This window comes from Mesocricetus auratus, unplaced genomic scaffold (genome assembly GCF_017639785.1).
Source record: "Mesocricetus auratus isolate SY011 unplaced genomic scaffold, BCM_Maur_2.0 Super-Scaffold_100022, whole genome shotgun sequence".
Taxonomy (NCBI): Eukaryota; Metazoa; Chordata; class Mammalia; order Rodentia; family Cricetidae; genus Mesocricetus; species Mesocricetus auratus.
The window spans coordinates 11,025,085-11,048,417 of NW_024429203.1; the positions used below are offsets into that span (position 1 = coordinate 11,025,085).

Consider the following 23,333-nt stretch of genomic DNA (forward strand, 5'->3'; position numbering starts at 1 on the left):
TACCATAAGAAGGCCAGACAAGGGTCTGGAGAGATGGCTTAGCAGTTAAGAGCACTGGCTGCTCTTCCAGAGGACCAGAGTTCAATTCCAAGCACCTGCAAGACAGTTCACAACTGTCTGTAACTCCAGTTCCAGGAGATCTGACACCCTCACACAAGCAAATGCACATATAAATATATATGAATATATTCATACATATACATATATATCAGAAAAAGTAGTGCCCACCTTTAATCCCAATACTTAGGAGACAGAAGCAGGAAGATCTCTGAGAGTTCAAGGCCAGTCTGGTGTACAGAGCATGTTCCAGGCTAGGCAGGGTTAAACACTGTGGCCCTGTTTCAAAGAAGCAAAAGTATCATAAATGGTGTGGCTTGAAACAATAATTCATCCTCTGGGTTCCAGAGACAAAATGCTTGAAACAGAGATGTGAATACACAATGTTCTCTATCTTTACCTGTCTTCATAGGTCCTCACCAAGATCCATTGTGGTGGAAGTATTAAACTACACAGAGTAGGGATGCTTTATTGAGGGGGAGGTCTCTTATATGAGAAGTCAAGAAAACCACACAGTTAAAGCCACACAGCCAAAGGTCTGCATGCTGCTCTCTGGGACACAACCGGAATGCAACCGGAGCCCAAAAACAGAGTGAGTCTCCTCCCTCTAGGTCTTTTATCCCCCATATGTTCTACATCCCTGTGACCACACCCATAGTGGTCAGCACTATGGGTATGTAGATCTCTCCCTATGATCCATACCATGCTCTCCATCTTTGTCTTCACAGGGCCTCATCATGATCTGTGTCTTGTGTTCCCACATCCTCTCTCTCCTCTTACATTATAGGCTGGCCTTCAAGTTGTTGTGTAGCCAAGAATGGTTTGGAACTCCTGATCCTCCTGCCTGCTGGGTTACAGGTGTGCCCCACTAGCTCAGGGAACTACGAATGCTAAGCAAGACTCTGCCAACCAAATGACATTTCACCTCCTTTGTTTTTGTTTACATATTTTTACATTTATTTTGTGTGCACATATGTATGTTTACACATGCATGTTCCTGGTCTGGTCCTATTCAGGGAATGTATTAAATTACATCTTTTTAGTCTCTTTAGTCTGGAGTAGTTTCTTGAGCTTTGCCTTGTATTATCTTAATACATTTTCCATGTCAGATGAGTCATGTTCCCACATAATGAGGCTCCAGGGAGATCTCACATGTGGCATAAAAACCCAGTCATTAAGCATACGAACCACAAAAGGATCCATTAATATTTTTAAGGAGCAAGCAGGCCAGTTATTACATAAAAATGTCCCTTAATTCTTGGTTGTCTGTTGTTTCCTTATAATTAGATTCCAGTTGCTAATTTTGGGTAGCTGGATCTCAGAAGTGAAGTTGCACAGCTCTTAGAGGATCATCTGCTGAAGCATACAGAATCTATGTCTAGCCCCAAGCATGTTAAATTAGAGGCCTTGCTATGCTGCCAAGGCTAGTCCTATGCTCAAGCTGTCCTCCCGCCTTAGCCTCTCAAGCAGCCGGAACCATACATCTTCACTTAGCATAGTAACTTTGATCATAGACGAAGACAGTTATTTGTTAAATTTCTCACTGTAAGGTTACTTTTCTCTTTGTAGCTAATACATATTTTTTATGAGGTTGGAGACATAGTTCAATGTTACAGAGCTTGCCTACCATGCTGGAGTTCTTGTTTCTGACACCAGCTTTCCAAAAGAAAAACAAATACCTTTTTGTAGAGGATTTGAGGCTGACTGTATTGATACAGAAGTGTCAATATTTCAGACCACAGTGTTAGCATCCATTGATACTGTTTGGGGAAAAAAATCCTTTGCTTTGTTCTTTTTCTAAGAAAGAGTCTTGGTGTGTAGCCTAGGTGGAATTCAAACACAGGACTATCTGCCTCCTGAGTGTTCCGAGCACACTGTGTGATGTTATGCCCAGCTCAGTTTTTGCTTGTTGAGATAATGTTACACTGGTAGCCTTGGCTTATGCTGTGCTTGCCATCTTCTGCTTCTACCTCCTGAGCAGATTATAGGCATATGCCACCATGACTGGCAGAAACTTTAATCATGATTATGGTCCCTGCACAGTGACATTTCCCTCCAGCCTTCAGCTTGTGTCCCCCTTCCTCCGCCCATCAGAACTTTCCCCTCTTCCAGGTGGCTCTGGTGTTTTGTGTTGGGGATCCTCAGAGCATCGTGCTTAGGCAGCAGACTCTCCTGGGCTAGCTTTGTGAAACATTAAAAAAAGAATCTTTTATAAATAGCATATGTAGTGCCTTCATTCTCTTTTTCCCCCTTCCCTCCCTCCTTCTCTTTCTGCCTCCCTCCCTCCCTCCCGCTCTTGTCTCTCCACAGGGGCTTGCCCTGTAGCTGACCTGGGACTCTTCCTGCCTCATCTTGTACCTAGGTGAGTTGGTTTGACCAGCACACTGGAGGTGGGGGTGGATAGGGAAAAAAGAAGGTTAATTGATTTGTTGGTAGTGTGTCTTATCTGTTATACAACTGGCAACAGATGTCCCTCACCATCCTTATGCTTTTCTCAGACATCTCCTACTGTGTTTCCTAATTCCCCCCTAAGGGTGCTATTATCTAAGGGACTAGTCTGTCTTCTCTTTTATCTCTCAGTAACATTTGCTTCGGCTGACAGCTACTTCTCCTTTGAAACACTATGTCCTTTGGTTTCTCAGACAACATCCCCGTTTGGCTCACTTGTTTTATTGACCTGTTCAGCCATTTTAATTGAACTTAAAGCATTAATTATGAGCCACATATGATGGTGCATGTCTTAAAATCCCAGCAACCCAACAGAGGCAGGCTGATCTCTGTAAATTCAAGGCCTGTTTGGTCTATATAGTGGATTCCAGACCAGCCAAGACTACATAGTGAAGCCCTGTCTCTAAAAAAAACAGTTAATTGTGTATTTATGTGTATCCATGTGTGGGTGTCTGCATGTAGTGTTAGTGGCAAAAGAGGCCAGAAGAGGTGGTTGGATTTCCTGGAACTAAAGTCACAAGCCATTGTGAGCTCTCATTGCGGGTGCTGGGAAGTAAACTCGGGTCCTCTACAAGCTAACCACTGAACCATCTCTCATAGAACCCAGCTGGATTTCTGGATACAGGGATTTTGCTGTTTCTCAGGCTAGTCTTGAATCCCCAAGCTCAAGTGATTCCTTCACCCTGTCCTTCTGAGCCTCAAGGACTACTAGTTACTAAGCCACTTTCCCATTTTGACGTGGGATCTTTCTGGGTAGTCTAAGCTGGCTTTAAAGATCTTGCTTCAAGTTCCCAAGGCTGGGATTACAGGCCTGGACTGGAATGGACCATCGCACCCAGCCCTGCTCAGCTTTCCGCCGCCTACCTCTAAATTCAGCAGTTCCACAGAGATCTGTTCTAGACACTCTTGTCTCCTGCACCACCCCCTCCCCTGCCAGCCTTCTAATCATCAGTAAATGGCTGTATCTAATTAGGTTTCATCTGGTCCTACATACTGAGACAAACACTCCACTACTGAGCTGTGTCTCCAGTCACAATAATATACATTTAAACATAATTTACAATTTGGTGAATAGGACCAGGGATGCAATTCTGTTGAAAGAATGCTTGCCAATCATGCAGGAGACCCTGGATTTGACCCCTAGAGTTGTATAAATGGGATATGTGGGAAGTATGAGCAGGAGGTTTAGAAATTCAGGCTCATCCTTAGCTATACTGGGAATTAGAAAACAGCGTGGGTTAGAGACCACTTCTAAAAAATAAAATCTGGTGAATACTAAAATTGTGTTTCTAAACCCAGTCTTTCCCTTGAATCCCAATAACCACAGTGTTTCCTTAATTTGAAACAATATTCATCATTCACTTACTTTCTCTCTCTCTGTCTTTCTGTCCCTGTCTCTGTCTCTCTGTCTCTGTCTCTGTCTTTCTTTGAGACAGGGACACACTGTGTAGTCCTGGCTGTCCTGGAACTCACAGAGATCTGCCTCCTCTGCCTTCCTTCCTGCTGAGATTAAAGACATGTATTACCACCCCTGACTTTACTTACTTATTTTGGAGTTAGGATCTCATGTAACTCAGGCTACCCTTTAAATCCTAATTCTCCTTGCCTCTACCTCCGGAGTTCTGGTGAGTACCACCAGGCTTCAAGGAATGGACAAAAGCTTTCAAATTTGTCATGGATATAAGAGAACAGTGAATTTTCTAGCCATCTCTTTTCTCATCTCCCTCAGTTAATGTATCACCATTTAGTCATTCAGGTCTAACTTTGTGAGTCACTCTTGGTCACCATCTTGTCACCAACCACCACCCAGTCTCACATCTAGTCCATTTGTAAGTCTAGCTCCCCTTCCTCCCTTCATTCTCCGGTTTTGGTCAAGACCACCAATCATTTCCTGCTTAGCAGGGAGAGACTCCTTGTCCTATTTCTTACTCTGCCCCCTCCCCCAATATATAAGCATCCTGAAGCAGTTGTCTTAAAGAGGGGTGAAAGTTCATTTCCTTGTTTAAAATTCATTCAAAACATCTAACAATAGCATAGCCTCAAAGCCCTGTATGATGTTCCCTGCCTATTTCCCTGGGTTGTTTTTGGTGACTTTGACCTTTGCCCTGTATTCCAGCAATCCCAGCTTTTCTCATTCCTTCTAAGACTGATGGAAAGCTCCAGAAAGCTGTGGGTTTCTATGCTCTATCCTTTTGTGTAGAGGCCAGCTGATGAATTCCAAAGCCTCCGATGCAGTGCCGCCTGGGATTTATAGTAAGCCCTCAATGAATACATAGTCAAATACATGCATGCCATGGTAAAAACTTTTGTGCTTGCATGATGGGGAAGGGGTGATAGACCATACTTCACCTGTAATAGCATTTCCGTGGAAGTCAGCAGTTAGAGACTGTAGAGTTTGATTCTCTCCTTCCACCTGATGAGATGGGATCCAGGGATCAAACTCAGGTCATCAGGCTTGCATGGCAAATATCTTTACTGTTGAGCCATCTCAATGGCCTGGTGATTTTATTTTTTCTCCTTTAACTTTTAGAACATTTTCACAGGCTGGAATGTTTCCCCAAATCTTTTTTTTTTTTTTTTTGGTTTTTCGAGACAGGGTTTCTCTGTATTGTCTTGGAGGCTGTCCTGTCCTGGAACTCGCTTTGTAGACCAGGTTAGTCTCGAACTCACAGAGATCCACCTGCCTCTGCCTCCCGAGTGCTGGGATTAAAGGCATGTGCCACCAATGCCCGGCTGTTTCCCCAAATCTTAACATTGTTGATCTTCTTTTGCCTTAGTCTAGTCCCTACTCTTACTAGTATTTTAGCAGGACTTCTTGTTAAAAGTGTGTGTGTGTGTGTGTGTGTGTGTGTGTGTGTGTGTGTGTGTGTGAAAGTATATGTGTATGCCACTTGTGGAGGCTGGAGGGCAACTTTGGATGTCATCTTCAGGAATGCCAGTTATGTCTTTTGAGACAGGGTCTCTCATAGATTTGGAGCTCAGCAGAGAGTTCAGGATCCAAGATCCCCCTGCATCTTGGTCCCAGAGCTGGGATTATGATCATACACTGTTATGTTTGGCTTTTATGTAGGTGCTAGGGATTTTTTTTTCTGAGACAGGGTTTCTCTGCATTGTTTTGGAGACTGTCCTGGAACTCAATCTGTAGATCAGGCTAGCCTTGAACTCACAGAGATCCGCCTGACTCTGCCTCCCGAATGCTGGGATTAAAGGCATGTGCCACCAACGCCCTGCCTAAATTGGAATCTTAATAAGAGTGCTTTTCTGTTCTCTCCTATCTTCATTGTTTAGAACAGTGAATGGCACTTGGTACACAGACCATGAATACTTCCTGCACAGAGAATTTCATTGATGTGCATTAAAAAAAATCATGTAGAAAGCAGGTTTCTGAGACTTGAGTCAAAATTTTAAAAATTGGTAGGATACCGCTTCATCATAATATTTGTGCCCATCAAAACCTATAGCACAGGCCTATAATCGTAGCTACTCAGGAGGTTACAGAGTGGGTTCAAGACCATCCTGGGCATCTTAATGAGATCCTACCTGAAAATTAAAAACATAAAAGAGGGCTGGAAATATAGGTCAGTGTAAGGAACTTGCCTAGCAGGCAAGAGGCCCCAAATTCAATCTGAAGTGCTTTAAATAAGTGTTTCAGAGCTGGGGCAATGACACAGTCCAGAGTGTGCCACTCAAGCAGGAGGCACACATACATACCCCAGGACTCACATAGAAAAAGCATGGCCTGGCCATCTTCCTGGAGACAGAGACAGGAATGATCCTGGGACTCACTGGCCAGACAGTCCAGCTTAATCTGTAAGTATCAGGTCCCAGAGAGGAAATGGAATTACAAAACAAGATGGGTAGCCATCCTGAGGAATAAGACCTGAACACAGGCACCAACACAGGTACACGAATAAATGAAAAAAAGAAATAGAAAAGGGAAGGACATGGATTCTTTCCCTAGGTACGGTGGAAGAGAAAGTTTATTGTAGATAAAAGGGAGAGCATAGGCAGAGGCAAAGACATCTGGGAGCGTCCAGAGTGAACTTGGCTAGGCTGGGCCATGTGAGGAGGGGGGGGGGTGGAAAGGGAGAAGGTGAGAGTAGCTGCTGACCTAGAGGTTGACCTGGGTCAAGAGAATGGCCGAGAGAGTAAAGGGTAAACCAAAATGTGTAGGTAACCAAAATGGCTGGGTTATATAGGGAAGGGTAGCCCAGGCACTGGGCTGGAGAAAGTTAGGGAAGGCAGTGGGGTATGCAATCATACCCTGCAACAGGTGGGGACTGAAGGATACAGGGAGACCTGGTGGCCACCATCTGCTTTGATATGTTAATGGACACCTCAGGTAGCCATTTGTCTCTGTTTTGAGACCTAAAAGTACCTAACATGTATACACACACACACATACCACACACACACACACACACACACAGAGTAATGAAGACTTCTGCAATTGTGACAATAACTAAGACATTAAGAAAAAGAAATATGCAGAAATAAAAATTGGCCTCTTTATATATCACAGTAATTTCACTCTGGTTATGAAAAAGGTTTTAGAACATATATATTTAAGTCCCAGTTAGACAGATAGTTCCACTTCTCCTGGTAAGTGTCCTTTGTGCCATTTCTGATAACCTGACCTCTGAGACTCTTAATCCATCAGAGAAGATATAATATGGTTAAATCTCAAAAGGATCTCTAGAGGTCATGGATACAGGGCATGGCAGTGATCCAAGGGCCCATCTCCCTCTGGCCATGTCGATTTACAGCACTGAGGCATCATCCCAGAGACTTCTTTAGCCACTATAACCATTCCAAAAGCAAATGACTTCTTGTTAATAGACCCAGAGAGGAGAGAAAATAGTGCTGTATTCTCATCAGCCTTGCTTTCTTGCTTTCTTTTCAATTTAGCCGCAAGGCTTAGCTACTGATAGCCTTTATTCCACATCCAGGGCTGCTCCCAAAGGCGTCTATGGAAGAACAATTCGAGACATCTTCATCAATTCCTGCCTCCCAAGGCTGTGTGTCTTTGAGTTTAAAAAACAGAACACTGGCCTCAGCTTTTCACTGTTTTCAGTCATTTAAACAAAACTGTGAGCAATGTATTTGAGCAGACTTTAGTTTTTCTCCCTGAGGGTGTTTTCTATCCTCAAGTCTTTTGCTTCGGAGTACTACTTTTTTCCAAAGTACTACAAGGCAGTAGTAGCTTTGGAGGGCTTTTTTGTTTGGAGATGGAATCCTGCTGTATACTGCTGGCTGGCCTGGAATTATGTAGGCCAGATTACCCTCAAACAATTCTGCCTTTGCACTCAAGAACTGGGACTACAAGGCACTCGCTCTGCAGGCTATTTATCATCGCTAACCCTTCTGTTTCAGTGTCGGAAGAGAATGTTAAAAGTATGATCTCATTTAATCTTCAAAGCAACACAGCAAAGTACAGGTCACCGACAGTGAAACCATTCCCTGCAGACACAAAGAGCAAAGTCTCTGACATTGGGTTGCTGTCTGTGTTGTCAGAAGAGAGTTTCCAGCTTGTCATTCCAAAGCCCGGGCTTTTTCTATGCTCTTGGCTGTACTCTGAGAAAGCAGTCTTAAAGGACACTAGGATGTGGATGTCCTAAGTTAAGAAAGAAGAGAGAGTTCATTCATTTTTTGGTTGTTCAGTGTTGACCAATGTCCCTGCCCCTAAGTCTCAAGTAGTCCAAGCAGGTCTCGAGCTTCTGCTGCCTCCACCTCCAGGATATGAGGGGTTGGGGGACTGAGCCCAGGGCTTAGTGCATGCCAGGCAATGCACTCTACCAACCGATACAAATCCTCACCCCGACTGCTTCTGAAAAACACTTTTCCAGAATGGTAAAGGGTTAAAAGCAGAGATGTAGTGTAGGCTCTTTAGAGGATTGCAAGGACTGATGACAGTGTCCCCTTGGTCCGGAAGGCTGATAGGCCACTCCTGGGCCCAGGGCACGGGGAGGGTGGGCGCAGTCTGTTTAACCGGTTTCTGTGGTCCCGGAAAGACCAGTCTTAGTGAGCCCCCGGGCGCACGCGGTTCCCTGCAAGTCCGTGCTGGGGCGGGTAGATGCACCGCCCACACCTCCAGAGCTTTCCAGGATCCGAGTGTGTGTGGGGGAGGGCAGGTGGGCTGGGAACCCGGGTGGGCATTGGGTTTTCCACGGTGAACACCCAGGCACGCCGGACAGTGTCCCTCTACTTGCCCACCAGGGTTCTCAGACGGGGCTTGACCCTGAATATAAAGAGTGGAGCTTTCTGATTGGCTTAGAGTACAAACGCAGGCGAGCACCGCCAGAGACCAGCTCTTCTATTGGGTTTTACATGAACAGCAGAGCACGAAATAAAGAGGCCTTCAGTCATTGGGCCATTGTGTGAATCTCCTTTTGCCTTCTCTGCCGACTGAATTAGCGTCCCAGGATTTTCGTCATGACTCTTAAATCTGGGCTTGTCAGTTCGGCCCAGCGTTCCAGGTCTCTAGGCACAGCATGGGACTTTCAGAGTCTAGCCAATCACATAACGTTGAGATCAGGTTGCCAGGCAGATTATGCTAATAAGACCCCGCCTTTTATGCTGCTCCCACTCTGCGGCGGGAAGAACCACCTGGAGGCGGCGGGGGGGTTTGATTTCCATCACCCCTAGGGAGAGAGGATCCGCGACCCGCTGATCTTCCAACGCCCCTCACCCAACGTCGTGTAAGTACCTAAAGGATTAAGGGAACCGGATAAACCGGGGTCCAGAGTATCCCATCGCCTGGGAGAGTGTTTCGTCTTTGCTTAGTCCCACCCAAAATGGCGCCCAGCTCTTTCTGCGTCTCAGCGCCCGGCCGGGGCCAACCGACCGCGGACCCGGGTGGGGGGGGAACTGATGGTAGTGGTGGGGGGAGCAATCCCGGCGGCACCGCCCGATGGTACAGTCCAGCCGGGGCTGGGACGAGGCACCTCGCTCGGGGTGGGGGGTCAAACCATCTGTACCTCCTTCGCGAAAAGGGGCGAGGCCCCTCCGGGAAGCTGCCCGGGTCCCGCTTCCAGCGCGGGCTTCGGCGCCGCCGCCTCGTCTCCCCGGCTCGCAGCCTGCCCCGCGCCCCCCGAGCGGCTCGCATGCCCCGCCGGCCATGCGCTCCTCTCCTCCCCTCCCGCGTTGGTTGGGCCGGGACGGCGGTTGGGCTGCCTGCGCGCCGGGCGGCGGTTGGGCGGGCGGGTGTCCGCCGGCCGGGACCCGCGCGGGGGGTGGCGGCGCGCGTGGTCGCGGGCCCTGGTGCGGGTTTCCCGGCCTGCGTTTCCCAGCCGGGGGCCCCGCCCGCCGAGGTGTGGGGAAGGCCCCTGCGGGTCGGTCTGCAGACGCGGGTGGCGGGCTGGGTAGGGCGGAGGCCGAGGACCTGCAAAGCGGGCGAGGCCAGTCTCTTAGGGAGCAGGGCTCTCCTTTGAGCTCATGCTAAAACAAGGAACGGCTTGTAGCCAGGTTACTTAGGTACTAAGTAACTGGGGATAGTTGCGGTACGCGTTCCCCGGCGCACGAAGATCTGCTGAAATTGGGTGCCTTTTCTTTTAGCCGTGTTACGTGGATTAGTTGGATTTCAACCCGTTTTCAACCAGTATATATGTACACTTAAGTTAGAGGGTTAGGGGTGGCATTGTGGTGTCGTTGATGAGAGTCATCCAACTAAATCCATGCCCGGAATCCTTATACGGGTTAAAAGCTTGCCTGTGTATTTTCCACCAGTCTTTTGCTTGAGCAAGCCAGTTGTATCTACATTTAATTAAAAGCAAAGTCGCTCGTGATAACCTCGATTCCTGTCCTCTTCCCGCCACTGCTGCAGTGAGCTCTTTGTAGGCCAGAGGGTGTGCAGCATTACATTGTATTCTTTTGTACTCCAGCGCTCCGCAGTTGCCACTTCTGCACTCGTGAACTGTACTTCGTTGTTGCTCTAGAATTCGGGGAACATAAAACCTGGATTCGTTGGAGGCAAAGCAACATACAATATTCGCTTAATCTGGTATATTTAGTAACTTTACTAGGTTTACATTTTACAAATTGAGGTAAAACTGACCCAGAATGAACTATTTTCATGCCAACGATTTTGGCATTCACTTTTGAAGTTAACTTTTTCTAAAGGGTCTTTTTGTTTTCTAGGTTAAGTGTTTTTTGTTTGTCTTGTCTTTTGAGACAGGGTTTCTCAATGTAACAGCCCCGGCAGTCTTGGAACTTACTCTGTAGACCAGGGTTGCCTCTGACTCAAAAAGATCCACCTGCCTCTGCCTCTGGAGTGCTGGGATTAAAGGCGTGAGACATCACTGCCCAGCCAGATTAAGTCTTTCTAGTAATGATTTATAACATTGTACATTGTATTGCAGGCCTGAACGTATGTGAGCATGTCAAAAGTAAGGCAAGGCTCTCTTCAAGGCCCCTAAATGATTTAATGATTATGGAGTTGATGCAATATAACCTCAGTTGATCGGCACTGGCCAATTTACTTCTTGTTTTTTTCTTCTAATTTTAACAATTACACATGGTCATCCTAAGAAGTGTAATGACTAGAGAAGATCCTTACTAATATATTGGTGTGTTTTAGTATGAATGTGCACAAACTATTTCTGTAATCACATTGTTTTAAGTGTAGATGGGTGCCTAAATACCTCTTGGTGATTTGCCACATGAAGTCCATTGAAATGAAAGAGTAATTTTCTTACTTATTTTACTTTAAAAAAATTTTTTACTTTGAGACATGAAGTGCTGGCTGGCTTGGAACTTGCTTTGTAGACCAGATTGTCCTGGAACTCTCAGAGAACTTGTCTCTGCTGGGATTAAAGGAGATTAAAATTGAGTACTCCCAGCTTTGTTTGATTCTTTTGAGGCAGGGTTTCAGTGTGCAGTTTTAGCTGGCTTGAACTCTATAGATCAGTGGTTCTCAACCTGGGCATTGAACAGCCCTCTCACAGATCATTAGAAAACATAGATATTTACATTACGATTCATAACTGTAGCAAAATTACAGCTATGAAGTAGCGATGAAAATAATTTTATGGTTGGGGGTCACAACACTAGGAACTGTATTCAAAGTTTGCAATGTTAGGAAAGTTGAGAACCACTGCTAAAGATAGGCCCAGGCTGATCTGGCCTAGAGATCTGCCTGCTTCTACTCCTGGGCTTAGTGTTTATGTAGCACAACTGGCTCAATTTGCTTTTTTTGGTTTTCTGAGACAGGGTTTCTCTGTGTAGCCCTGGCTGTTCTGGAACTCACTCCGCAGACCAGTCTGGTCTCAAACTCAAGAGATCTTCCTGCCTTTGCCTTCCAAGTGCTGGGATAAAAAGAGTACGCCACTGCTACCCAGCTTTTATTTATTTATTTATTTATATTTATTTAGTTTAAGCTATTGGGGATAGGAGTCCAGGTGTACCTTGTGGAGTTGGTTCTCTCCTTCCACCTTTCTGTGGGTTCCTGGTAACAGACTTAGGCCTTCAAGGCAAGGAGCTTTACCTGCTGAGCCATTGAAGAACCTGCTCCGTTTTAGGCTTAAAATCCACCTCATAGTAAAGACAAATTAGATTCATTCCTGTTTATGATTAAACCTCTGTTTCTGAAGGGTTGGTCTATGCCCCACCTGTAACCTTAGCTACAAATGGTTCTGTACTGCCTGTTCAAGTAATGGCAGTCATTTCTTTGTTTCAAAAAGTTGTTTATAACCATCTTAAAACCCTACCTTTTTTTCAAAAGGTTATTATAACCACCTTGTTATGACTACCTGTTGTTATGACTACCTTGTTATGTCTACCCTGCAATCATGTCTTAGTTTTAGGAGGTCGTTAGGACTAACTTGTTATGCTTATGTTCTGCTCCTGTAACCCCACCTATTTTGCCCACCAAATACCCCATTTGGAAACCACATACCCTTGAGCTATAAAAACCTTGTCTTTCTCACATCTAATGCTGTCCTTCTGAACCCCACCTCGGGAAAGCAGCCTAAGTACACAAAAAAGCTTGCTTTAATTAATTTGGCCGTGATTATTTGGGTTGGTGATCTTTCTTCCCCCATCTTTTGAGATTAACATGTCTCACTAACCCAGGATTTGCTTTTAAACAGTAAAATGAGTTGGGTGGTGGTAGCACACACCTTTAATCCCAGCACTGGGAAGGCAGAGGCTGGCAGATCTCAGAGTTCAAGGCCAGTCTGTCTACAGAGTGATTTCCAGGACAGCCAGGGCTGTTAGACGGAGAAACCCTATCTCAAAAAAATCAAAAAATAAAAAAGACAAGCAAAACTTTGGGATCAGGGACTTAGTGGATAAAGGGCTTGCTGTGTAAATATAAGGACTTTAGTTCTAATCCCTAATAGTCACATAAAAGCCATGTATGACACAGCATGGCTATGACCACAGCGACACTTGGGGATGGAGACAGGCTGATCTTGGGGACTTGGAGCTCCACCAGTCAAGCTAAATGGGTGAACTGCAAGCTCATGAGTGTTTCTGTTTTAGAAAATAAGGGTGGCTGGGCAGTGGTGGTGCACACCTTTAATCCCAGCACTCGGGAGGCAGAGGCAAGCGGATCTCTGTGAGTTTGAGACCAGTCTGGTCTACAAGAGCTATTTCCAGGCCAGCCTCCAAAGCCACAGAGAAACCCTGTCTGGAGTCCCCCACCCTCCCCAAAACAAACAACCAAACCAAACAACAACAGCAAAGAAATGAAGTGGAGAGCAATAGAGGAAGACAACTGAGAAGGATAGGTTTCTGCACAAGTAGAACTGACAAAAGGGTGGAGAAGTACTGGGTTGTAGTTTCCGTTCCTCAGTAAATTTACAATTTAAGCAGTAGTAAATGCATGGTGACTATGATTTCATTTGGTAAAAAATATATGTTGAAAACTAGTAAACATCCTGTTGTAGTTTATTTTAAACTTAAATGCCAACATCTTACTGCCACTTGAACACATATTGCAGAAATGTAGACACTCCCGGTCCAGATATCTACTTTCCTACATGCAGAATTTGTTCCTGTTTATTTCTTAATCTCTAACAGGTTAACAAATGGAAATGTAGCATGGTGAGTTAAAAAAAAAAGTTAGGTCTAGGAATATAGTGGTGGTAGAGTATGGCTGGCGAGTATAAGGCCCTGAGTTCAGTCCCCAGGGCCTGGCAGGAGTCCCACTCCTCCTCTCCCCCAGCTTGGGCCAACCAAATCACAGTGTTTCTATTGCCATTCTCCGGGGGAGCAGGTGGGATAGCAGCAGGAAAACAAATAGTGTGCTTTTCTTTGTTAGTTTGGTCTATATTTTTCTTTCTTTTGGGGGAGGATGGTTTCAAAATAGGGTTTTTCTGTGTAGCCCTGGCTGTTCTTGACTTTGAACTCAGAGACTCACCCACCTCTGCCTCCAGAGTGCTGAGATTAAAGGTGTGTACCACCACAGCCCGGCTTCCTTACTCTGTTTATGTAGTTTAGTTGAATCACCTTGTAGGTGGTGGAAGAGTATCTGGTCCCTTTCCTTTTGAAGTACCATTATAACACCAACCTTGGGAACACTCTGAGCTGGTGAGAGTGCAGTTTATTTCCTGTAACTTCTGTGAGTTTACAGTATGTCGTGAGTTCTGAAACATAATGTCCTCTCCCCACTTTCTGAGATTGTTTTCTGTCTAACGGTTGCTCGTTCCTGGATAACTGAAAGTTTGTTGAGGTTGTAGGAGTGACAGCAAGTTGCTTTTTTTTTTCTTCTTCTTCTTTTAAAGATTATTTTTGTGTGTATACGTGTTTGCCTACTTATATGTATGTGTACCACATGTGTAGCTGGTGTCCCTAGAGGCCAGAAGAGGGCATGGCATCCCCTGGAATTGGAGTTCTAGATGGTTGTAAGTCTCTGTGTAGGTGCTGGGAACCTTAACCAGGTCCCCTGCAAGAGCAGCAAGTGCTCCTAATAACCCCGAGCATCTCTCCAGCTCCCAGAAGCAGCTTCTTTTTGGATAACTTTGAAACAGTTTAGTGAATTTAGGGGGATGAGTTTGTGAGGAACTGGTTAGAGAAGGAAGTTATGGGTAATCTCATAATGACAGCAAAAATCAGTTAAAATGTGCTGAAAACACTTGTTACAAGATCAATGCTGCATAGGGCTTTGACTCCAAACAAGGTTTGCCAGGAGGTTCCCGGCAATCTGATGAAATAGCCAGTTACTGTTGGCTGTTTTTAAAGTTTAACTCATTTACTTCAGAGTTAGAGTGGGGTGGTGGTGGACGAGATGGCTCAGCTGGTGAAGGCACCGGGTGCCAAACCTGAGGGCCTGAGCTCAACCCCCAAGCCCCACATGGTGGGAGGAGAGAACTTACTTCCCCAGGTTGGCCTCTAGTCTCCATTGGCAACAAAAAGGTTTAAAAATTAGGCCGGGCGTTGGTGGCGCACACCTTTAATCCCAGCCCTCGGGAGGCAGAGGCAGGCGGATCTCTGTGAGTTCGAGGCCAGCCTGGTCTACAAAGTGAGTTCCAGGACAGCCTCCAAAGCCACAGAGAAACCCTGTCTCGAAAAACCAAAAAAAAAAAAAAAAAAAAAAAAAAAAAGGTTTGAAAATTAGAATACTGGGCTAGTCTGTGGTGGTGCATGCTTTTAATCCTAGCACTTGGGAGGCAAAGGCAGGTGGATCTCTGTGAGTTGGAGACCAGCCTGGTCTACAAGAACTAGTTCCAGGACAGGCTCCAAAGCCACACAGAGAAATCTTGTCTGGAAAAACACAGAACAAAACAAAGAATTAGAATACGGAAGCTAAATGCTGTCTTCTGGCCTCACGACTGATGTTGTGATTGGTGCAGCCTCTGATGTTGTGATTGGCATAGCCTCTCTCCTGCTGTGCTCCCTTAGCTCCGCATTGTATGATATCCTACGTGCAGTATCCATGTAGCCAGTAGCTTTTGTCTGCTAAACTTCTGAAATATGACACGTGCAACATGCTACTGTAAAATGTTCACACCGGGTTTTGAGATTTAGCATGAAAAGAAATACTTTAGACGTTGAGACTATGTGGGCTAGGTTGTTAAATAACAAAGTTAATTTCACCTGTTTCTGCTGCTAAACAGCATGGCTACTGGAAACTTTCAATTATGTGGCTCCCATATTTTTATTGAACAGCTTAGCCTAAGCCTGATGGGGCGAGGTGTTCTGAAGTAGCAATAATACAATGTGCTTATTATCTTTAGGCTCTTTTAGTGCCAACTAATAGACAGTGCTAATTTGTAGGTGTATATTTCTTTTAGTGGTTATGGTAGTTCTCACAAACCCACAAGTATTCCTTTGAAGCCAGTCTTAGTCTCAGAACCACTTCCTAATAGTTGTGTTAAATGTTACTGAACTAATGTATATTCAGTTCATTGTTTGAACTTTTTAAAAAAATATTTTATTTATTTATTGTGTATACAATCTTCTGTCTGCATGCCAGTGAAGGGCACCGGATCTCATTCAAGGTGGTTGTGAGCCACCATGTGGTCGCTGGGAATTGAACTCAGGACCTCTGGAAGAACAGTCAGTACTCTTAACCTCTGAGCCATCTCTCCAGCCCCATTTTTTTTTTTTTTTTTGTGGTTTTTACGAGACAGGGTTTCTGTGTATTGTTTTGGAGGCTATCGGTCCAGCCCGGCCTCGAACTCACAGAGATCCTCCTGCCTCTGCCTCCCGAGTGCTGGGTTTAAAGGCGTGCGCCACCACCGCCTGGCCCAGCCCCATTGTTTGAACTTAATAAAATGAGATGTGTTTTGCCTGTCTTTGCATGTTCCTGAATGTGCACACGTGGAAGCTATCTTCCTCTATTACTCTCCATATGTCCTTTAAATGTGAAAACAGGTGTTTGCTTGCTTGTTTGTTTTTTTAAGCTGGGAGTTGGTGGCGCATGCCATTAATCCCAGCACTCAGGAGGCAGAGGCAGGTGGATCTCTGTGAGTTTGAGGCCAGCCTGTTTTATTTGTTTGTTGTGGTTTTTTTGAGACAGGGTTTCTCTGTATTGTTTTGGAGGCTGTCCTGGAACTCGTTCTGTAGACCTGAGGCCAACCTGGTTTAACTAGTGAGTTCCAGGACAGTCAAGACTATACAAGTGAAACCCTATCTTGAAAAAAAAAGTTTCTCTTTTGGGTTTATGTGTTTTATTTCATGGGTATGAGTGTTTTGCCTGAATATATGTATGCGAACCACATCTATGCCTGCTGCTAGTGGAGGTCAGAAGAGGGTGCAAACCATGTGTAAGATTTTGTAGGAAAAAAAAAAACCTAGAACTTTCTGGAGTGACATTTGAGTGGTAGGGAACCACAGAAGTTCACGGATTGTTCAGTGTTTCAAAGGTATTAATACTGGACACATTTATGTGCTAGTGGAGACCCAGCAGAAACGGGAACTAGACAAGGTGCTCCTAAGAAAGGGCAGATTACTCTTGAAAGAGAATTGGGAAACTTCTCTCCTAAAGACCAGGAACAGATACTTCAAACGATGTAACACTACTTTTGACAAATTAATAATGATATAGCAATTGGGTACCATAAGTAGTCCAGAAACAGGCTCATACATATTCAAACACCCAGGAAGCAGGTGAATAGCAAAATGAGGAAGCTTTTGGGAGTTAATGTAGGAGAGTATATGTGTGGCCTCTGCACAGAGAAGTGGCTCTTAAGCAAGGTGCTGCCTATGTTAGTGGGTCGACAGGCAAAATCCTCAACAGAACTTGGAAAATGAGAAACCCACATGATCTGTATCTATCTGTATCTATATCTATGTTCAACCTTGTGAGCAACCAAGGAAACATAAATTAAATCCACAATGGTGTATTCTCCTACCCTCAAGTTGAAGTAGGAAACTCCAAATTGTAAGGATGCTGAACAGTAGTGATCTTCATACAATACTGGTAGGAGTATGTTTTTTTGGAACAGCTACTTTGGAAAGCAGCATTACTAAGAGTATAAAATAGAGTTAGGCACTAGTGGAGTTTGTAATCCCAGTAATAAGGAGGCCAACACAGGAGGATCTGTGAGACTCACTGCTGGTGAGATCCAGGCCAATGAGAGAACTTGTCTTAGGAAATGACATCTCAGGTTGTCCTCTGATGTCCACTTACAAATGCACACTGGGGTACACACTCTCATGTACACACACACACACACACACACACACACACACACACACACACACACACACACACTATTTCCTTTTTTCCCCAATGGGAACTCTTCACAGTGGCTTTATAGTTACTTAGCTCTCTGGCTTTTGAGCAATTTGCTCAATTAAAGCTCTTTGTGGGCTGAGTAAATTACAGCCTCCTCTGCTTCCCTTGAGATACAGTCTAGCCTTGTGATTTCATCATCTGGTGGAAACCGGGAGACGGCAGCAAATGCACGCCCTGCTGGGTCCTGGCAGCCTTGCCAAGGGGGAAAGCTGCTGCTGAGGGGGGGGAGAGGGCCAGGCTCTGTGGTCACAGGTCTGGAGTGAAGCCCCACAGTGTTTTCACCTTGAATAAGCAGCCATTCTTGGTTGTGGTGAGGACTTCTTTGAAAGCTGGTATTTAAAGGGTATTTCACAGTGCCTGGCACCTGCGAGATGCTCAGTAATGGCGGCCACTCTGTCATTATTGTCCTACTCCTTGTTTACTTAGGTAACCCGAAATTTCCACAGTCTGCAGTTTGAACCAGTGGAATTGTGATTATGCTGATTTCTTAAATGAAGAGCCGCATCTGTCATGGGATCCCAATTTTGTGATCTCATTTAACTCCTTTAGTGCATGTAGAAATGAGTCCAACATGTAGGCTCCACCTGAACAAAAGGCACAGCACACACGCGGAGGTCAGATGACGGAGTTGGTGATCTCCTTCAGCCATGTGGGCCCTGGGAATCAGCCTCGGGTCCTCAGGCTTGGTGGCTCTGCTTTTACCCTAGAAGCATTTCAGTACTTTTACCCTAGAATCATTTCAGTGATCTGAGGGCTGATTTCTAAATGCATCTTAATGCAGAAAAAAAAAAAAAGCTCATCGGCCAGGCAGTGATGGTGCATGCCTTTAATCCCAGCGCTCAGGGATGCAGAGGCAGGTGGATCTCTGTGAGTTCAAGGCAGCCTAGTATACAAAGCAAATGCCAGGCCAAGGCTGCTAGTTAGATCCTATCCAAAAAAAAAAGCTAATTGCATCATTTAAAAAATTCAATCATTTTGAATTATTTTGAAGTTAAACGTTTATTTTCTGGTGAGATGAATCAGGCAAGAAAAGACTCATCTGTATAGTAAAAAGATATTTATTTCCAAGTCAGTTGTTTAATAATGAAGTAGGACTTTCCTAGATGAGTCAATTTCGTGATCTAACAGCCACAGTTTAAATTGAACAGAACTAAGAGTTGCAGTACATGCTATACTATCACTGTATAGAATAATGAATTATCCCACCTTATGTTAACAATGACATTGTGAACTAGGAAAGACAAGATATTATTTCAGTTGTCAAGAGAAGGGAAGCTTGCTTGCTTTCAGGTGTGTTATTTCCCTACCACTGTATGTTGAGAAAGCACTGTAAAAAACTGTCCTGGTAATAGCCAGGGGTTGCAGTGCACTCAGACCTCTGGAGGCTATGGCAGAATGCTCTGGAGTTCCAGGACAGTGAACTGCAAAATGACACTGTTTAGGGGTGTGGGTGGGTCCTGGCTTGCATGTGTGAATACCAGGCCAGAGTGTTGTTAAGGTGGGAGAGGTGGAAGTTTGGAATAGTAGAAACCTTAAGTATGCGCTGATGAGAGAGGTTTTCTATGAGTGCATTGTGTGTGTGTGTGTGTGTGTGTGTGTGTGTGTGTGTGTGTGGGGTCAGAGGTGAACATTAGGTGTTTATCATTGTGCACCTTAGTTTTCGAGTCATGGTCTCTTGTTGATCCTGGAGGTCATCAATTCAACAAGACCAGCCAGCCAACAAGCCTCATTGATCTCATCTGTCTGCCACCCCAGTGCTAGGATTACAGATGTGTATTACCACACCTGGCCTTCTATGCAGATTCTAGGCATCCAAACTCCGATTCTCAGGCTCTTTTTTGTTGTTGTTGTTTGTTTTTTGTTTTTTGTTTTTTTTTTTTTTGAGACAAGGTTTCTCTGTGGCTTTGGAGCCTGTCCTGGAACTAGTTCTTGTAGACCAGGCTGGTCTCGAACTCACAGAAATCTGCCTGCCTCTGCCTCCCAAGTGCTGGGATTACAGGCAAACGCCACCACTGCCCAGCAGTTCTCAGGCTCTTATGATGAGCACTTTACTGACTGAGCCATTTTCCCTAGCCCTCATGATAGAGACTTTTTTGTTTGTTTTTTGGTTTCTCTGTGTAACAGCTTTGGCTGTCCTAGAGCTAGCTCTGTAGACCTCGAGGCTGGCCTCAAACTCACAGAGATTGGCCAGCCTTTGCCTCCCAAGTCTGGGATTAAAGGCATGTGTCACCACCACCTGGCTGTTTTGTTTTTTTAAGATAGGATTTCTCTGTGTAGCTCTGCAGATCAGGCTGGCCTCAAACTGAGAGATCTGCCTGCCTCTGTCTCCTGAGTGGGATTAAAGGAGTTCGACACCATGCCCTGCTGCAGAGTTTTGTTTTCGTTCATCCTCCCTCCCTCCCTCCCTCCCTCCCTCCCTCCCTCCCTCCCTCCCTCCCTCCCTCCCTCCCTCCCTCCCTCCCTCCCTTCCTTCCTTCCTTTCTTTCTTTTTGCTGTGCTGCAGATAGAATCCAGGGCCTTATTCAGTCTAGGCAAGTATTCTACCACTGAGCTATATCCCTAACCTAAAATAGAGTTTTAAAAAAGCAGTAAGTGCCTCAATATGTCACCTATCTGGATTTATCACCTTGTTAATAAAATGCTTATTATACCCATTTCACTTGTAACGTGGGTAAGGAATAAAAATGTGGATGTGAGAAACAGGCGAGATCCTCATTAGCCTGTCTATGTGGGCTGTGAATTAGCTGTAAAGACTTCAAACCAGTATCAATTAGCTTCTTAGTCCTGAGTCAGAATAATGTTCAGTCTCTGAACAAGACTGTCTCCTCCCCAGCCCCCACAGAAGTTAAATTAAAGTGAACTTAGTGAGGAAACAGCTTACTACTTCAACTGTGCCTTTGTCTATACTGTCTAGGATTTTATCTTCCTGGTTGGATTTGTTATATTTGAGGCATAGTTACCTGCAGCTTTTCAGGCTGCAGAAGACCTGCTTGCAAGTTTTGTACTTAACTAGTGTTAACTACTTTAACTAAGGAGTTTGAGACAAGCCCTGCATGTTGCATCCTTGCAGAGGCTTACCCACACCACTGGCAGCATCAGTTTCCCTGCAAGTTGTCTATAAGTGATGCTGCTGTTCAGGACGGAGCATGAGGGAAAGTACTGAGAGCTTTGTAGATGTATCTATAGTGACTAACAGGCTGGCCAGGTCTTGGTCAGCGAGTCATTTGCAGCCACTTTTCAGTCTTCAAATTACTTCAGAGTTCACTTCAGGTATCCTCATAGGTGTCTGGTACTGATTTGCCTGTTCCCATGTAGTCAGGGGAAGCTGGAAAGTAAATCCCCAGAAAGCAACCTGGTTGGTAAAGAGAGTTCACCCCTACCTGCTCCAGGAGTCTAAGACATAAATAAAGACCCACAGTTAGAGTCCGGTGAGTAGCAGACTTTGAAGGAAGATGTAAACATTCTTGTTATTGCTTAGCAACAAAATAGGTTTTATTTTAATTGTGTGTGAGTGTGTGTGTGAGTGTGTGTGAGTGTGAGTGAGTGTGTGTGTGAGTGTGTGTGTGTGTGTGTGTGTGTGTGAGTGTGTCTCCGTGCACATGCTCAGGTCAGAAGACAGCTTGCAAGATCTGGTTCTGCCCTACTGGTGGGGGCTCCGGGGATTGAACTCAGGTAGGTTTGGTGTCAAATGCCTTCACCTGCTGAGCTTTAGCAACAGTTCAAGCTTGCTTCTCTTCTCTCTCTCTCTCTCTCTCTCTCCCTCTCCCTCCCTCCCTCTCTCTCTCTCTCTCTCTCTCTCTCTCTCTCTCTCTCTCTCTCTCTCTCTCTCTCTCTCCCTCTCCCTCCCTCCCTCTCTCCCTCTCCCTCCCTCCCCCTCTCCCTCCCTCCCTCCCTCCCCCTCTCCCTCCCTCCCTCCCCCTCCCTCTCTCTCCCTCTCTCTCCCTCTCTCTCCCTCTCTCTCCCTCTCTCTCCCTCTCTCCCCCCTCTCTCTCTGAGCTTTGGCCTTTGGAAGTGTGTAAAGATATTCATTCACATCATTAAGATGGCTGAGAATTTTGAGCTCTCTTCTTTGTCCCATAGTTATCATCAGAAGCCTCAAATGCAGTCAGCCCTCAAGTTACTTCTAGAATGATTGTGCATTTTCCTTTCCCTGCTGTGCAGGAACTAGTTCTGGCTTACACAAGGATCACCTGGAGTTTTCACAGATTTCTTGACTTTTCTCTCTGTGCAACTGTCAAGGGTCAGCCCTTAGAATTTGCCTTTCACCAGCTCACTGAAACCTGAAAAACTAGTTCATGCGCCTTGAAACTGTAGGTAGGCCAATTGAATGAAGTTTGGGATTTCAGCCTTCATTGTGACCCTTTTAGCTTTACTCACCAATGTTGATGTTTTTTATTTCTCTTTTCCTTTAGACATTTTTTTTTTGTATATGAGTGTTTTACCTGAATGTTTATCTGTATGCCATGTGGTGCCTGGTGCCTGCAGAGGGGAGTTGAGAGAGTAGGATCCCCTGGAACTGGAGTTACAGACAGTTGTGAACTGCCATGTTGGAGCTGGAACAGACCACAGGTTCTCTGGAAGAGATCCCAGTGCTCTTAATCATGGAGCCATCTCCCCAGCCCATTTGATGCTTAAAAAAAAAACAAAAAACCAGAAGACCCTTGGTATGTGAGTGCGACCGTGGCACCATGTGGTGGTCAGAAGGACAGCTTCAGGTCTCAGTCCTTGCTTCTTACCCTGGTGGACAGTGAACACATCAGGCTGGTTGGTTCCTGAGTGCCTGAGTGCATTCTCCTCCATGTTGAAGTTCGAAGGAGCAGGAGATTACAGGCCTGCCCTGGACTTGACATGAATTGTAGGGGTTTCATCTTATCTGGCCTGGCAAGAGCTTTTCCCCATGAGGCAGCTCTGTGTGCTTTGTTTTGCCCCTTCCCTTCATAGGTACTAGTCCTAAGCATTTCCTCAGGGGTTTGTTCTGTTTTGTCCAGGAACCCCATCAGAAATGCCCCCATGTTTACTCTGGTGGCAAAAGTTACCCTTTCTCTCTTTGTAAAACTTCATATTGGTTAAGCTCCCATCTTTTTGATCATAAAAAGACCTTCCTGCTGAACATGGTGGTTGATGCCTGTAATCCCAGTACTCTAGGGGCCAAGGTCTTGCTCAAGTTTTAGACTAGCTTGGGCTATATACAGAGCAAGACCCTGTCTCAGAAAACAAAACAAAAATGGCCTTGGACTGGAGTCTACCTGAGTAGTGTAGCTCTTGCCTACTGTGCACACAGCCTGAAGTTCCATCTACAACACTTAATAGAGCTTTTTTGAGCTGTGATTCATGTACTGTACAATCCACTTATTTAAACTTAATGACTTTCAGATCTTCAGATTGTGCAACTCTCACCACAGCCGGTTTCATAACATTCTCATAACTGCCTCTGCCCCCCAAATCTATAATATCCCTTAGCTGTCACCATTAATTCTCATTGTCTCCCAAGCCATGGGCAACTGGTCTGGTTTTTTGTGTCTACTGATTTCCCTATTCTGCATTAGTATTTTGTATTAGTAGAGTCATTCGCTGTATGTTTCTTTGTTAACTAGCTCTTTCGCTTAGCATAATACATCCAGGGTTCATCCATTAGTCCCTTTACCAT

General features: G+C 45.2%; 2 protein-coding genes and 1 pseudogene across 5 annotated transcripts in view; 1 reads left to right on the plus strand and 2 right to left on the minus strand.

Annotated features, from left to right (window-relative positions):
* Positions 1 to 1,160: 1,160 nt before the first annotated feature.
* LOC121133589 lies at positions 1,161 to 1,256 on the minus strand (annotated as a pseudogene).
* Positions 1,257 to 6,991: 5,735 nt separating this feature from the next.
* Positions 6,992 to 22,486, minus strand: LOC110343600 (translation initiation factor IF-2-like). The gene is made up of 3 exons (XM_040730237.1): positions 22,423 to 22,486; positions 9,483 to 9,910; positions 6,992 to 8,119 (listed from the first exon to the last, which is right to left on the minus strand). Exons 1-3 carry the CDS (start codon positions 22,484 to 22,486, stop codon positions 7,919 to 7,921), a joined length of 693 nt encoding a protein of 230 aa, XP_040586171.1. The 3' UTR covers positions 6,992 to 7,918.
* Prdm10 (PR/SET domain 10) overlaps positions 8,914 to 23,333 on the plus strand; it is a 108,269-nt gene continuing 93,849 nt past the window's right edge. For all 4 annotated transcript variants that reach the window (XM_040729901.1, XM_040729902.1, XM_040729904.1 and 1 more), the window contains exon 1: positions 8,914 to 9,203. The gene's annotated coding sequence lies outside the window, so the exon portion shown is untranslated. The remainder of the gene's footprint in view (positions 9,204 to 23,333) is intronic.

What these genes read in the sequence shown, in the direction of transcription:
- LOC110343600 (XM_040730237.1), bottom strand. Translation starts at nt 22,486, where the DNA reads ATGGAGGAGAATGCACTCAGGCACTCAGGAACCAACCAGCCTGATGTG. An exon ending in TGTGTTCACTGTCCACCAGG is followed by an intron (nt 9,911 to 22,422) that starts GTAAGAAGCAAG and finishes CTGCTCCCTAAG; the next exon opens with AGACTGGCCTCGCCCGCTTT. An exon ending in CGCCCCTTTTCGCGAAGGAG is followed by an intron (nt 8,120 to 9,482) that starts GTACAGATGGTT and finishes TTCTTAACTTAG; the next exon opens with GACATCCACATCCTAGTGTC.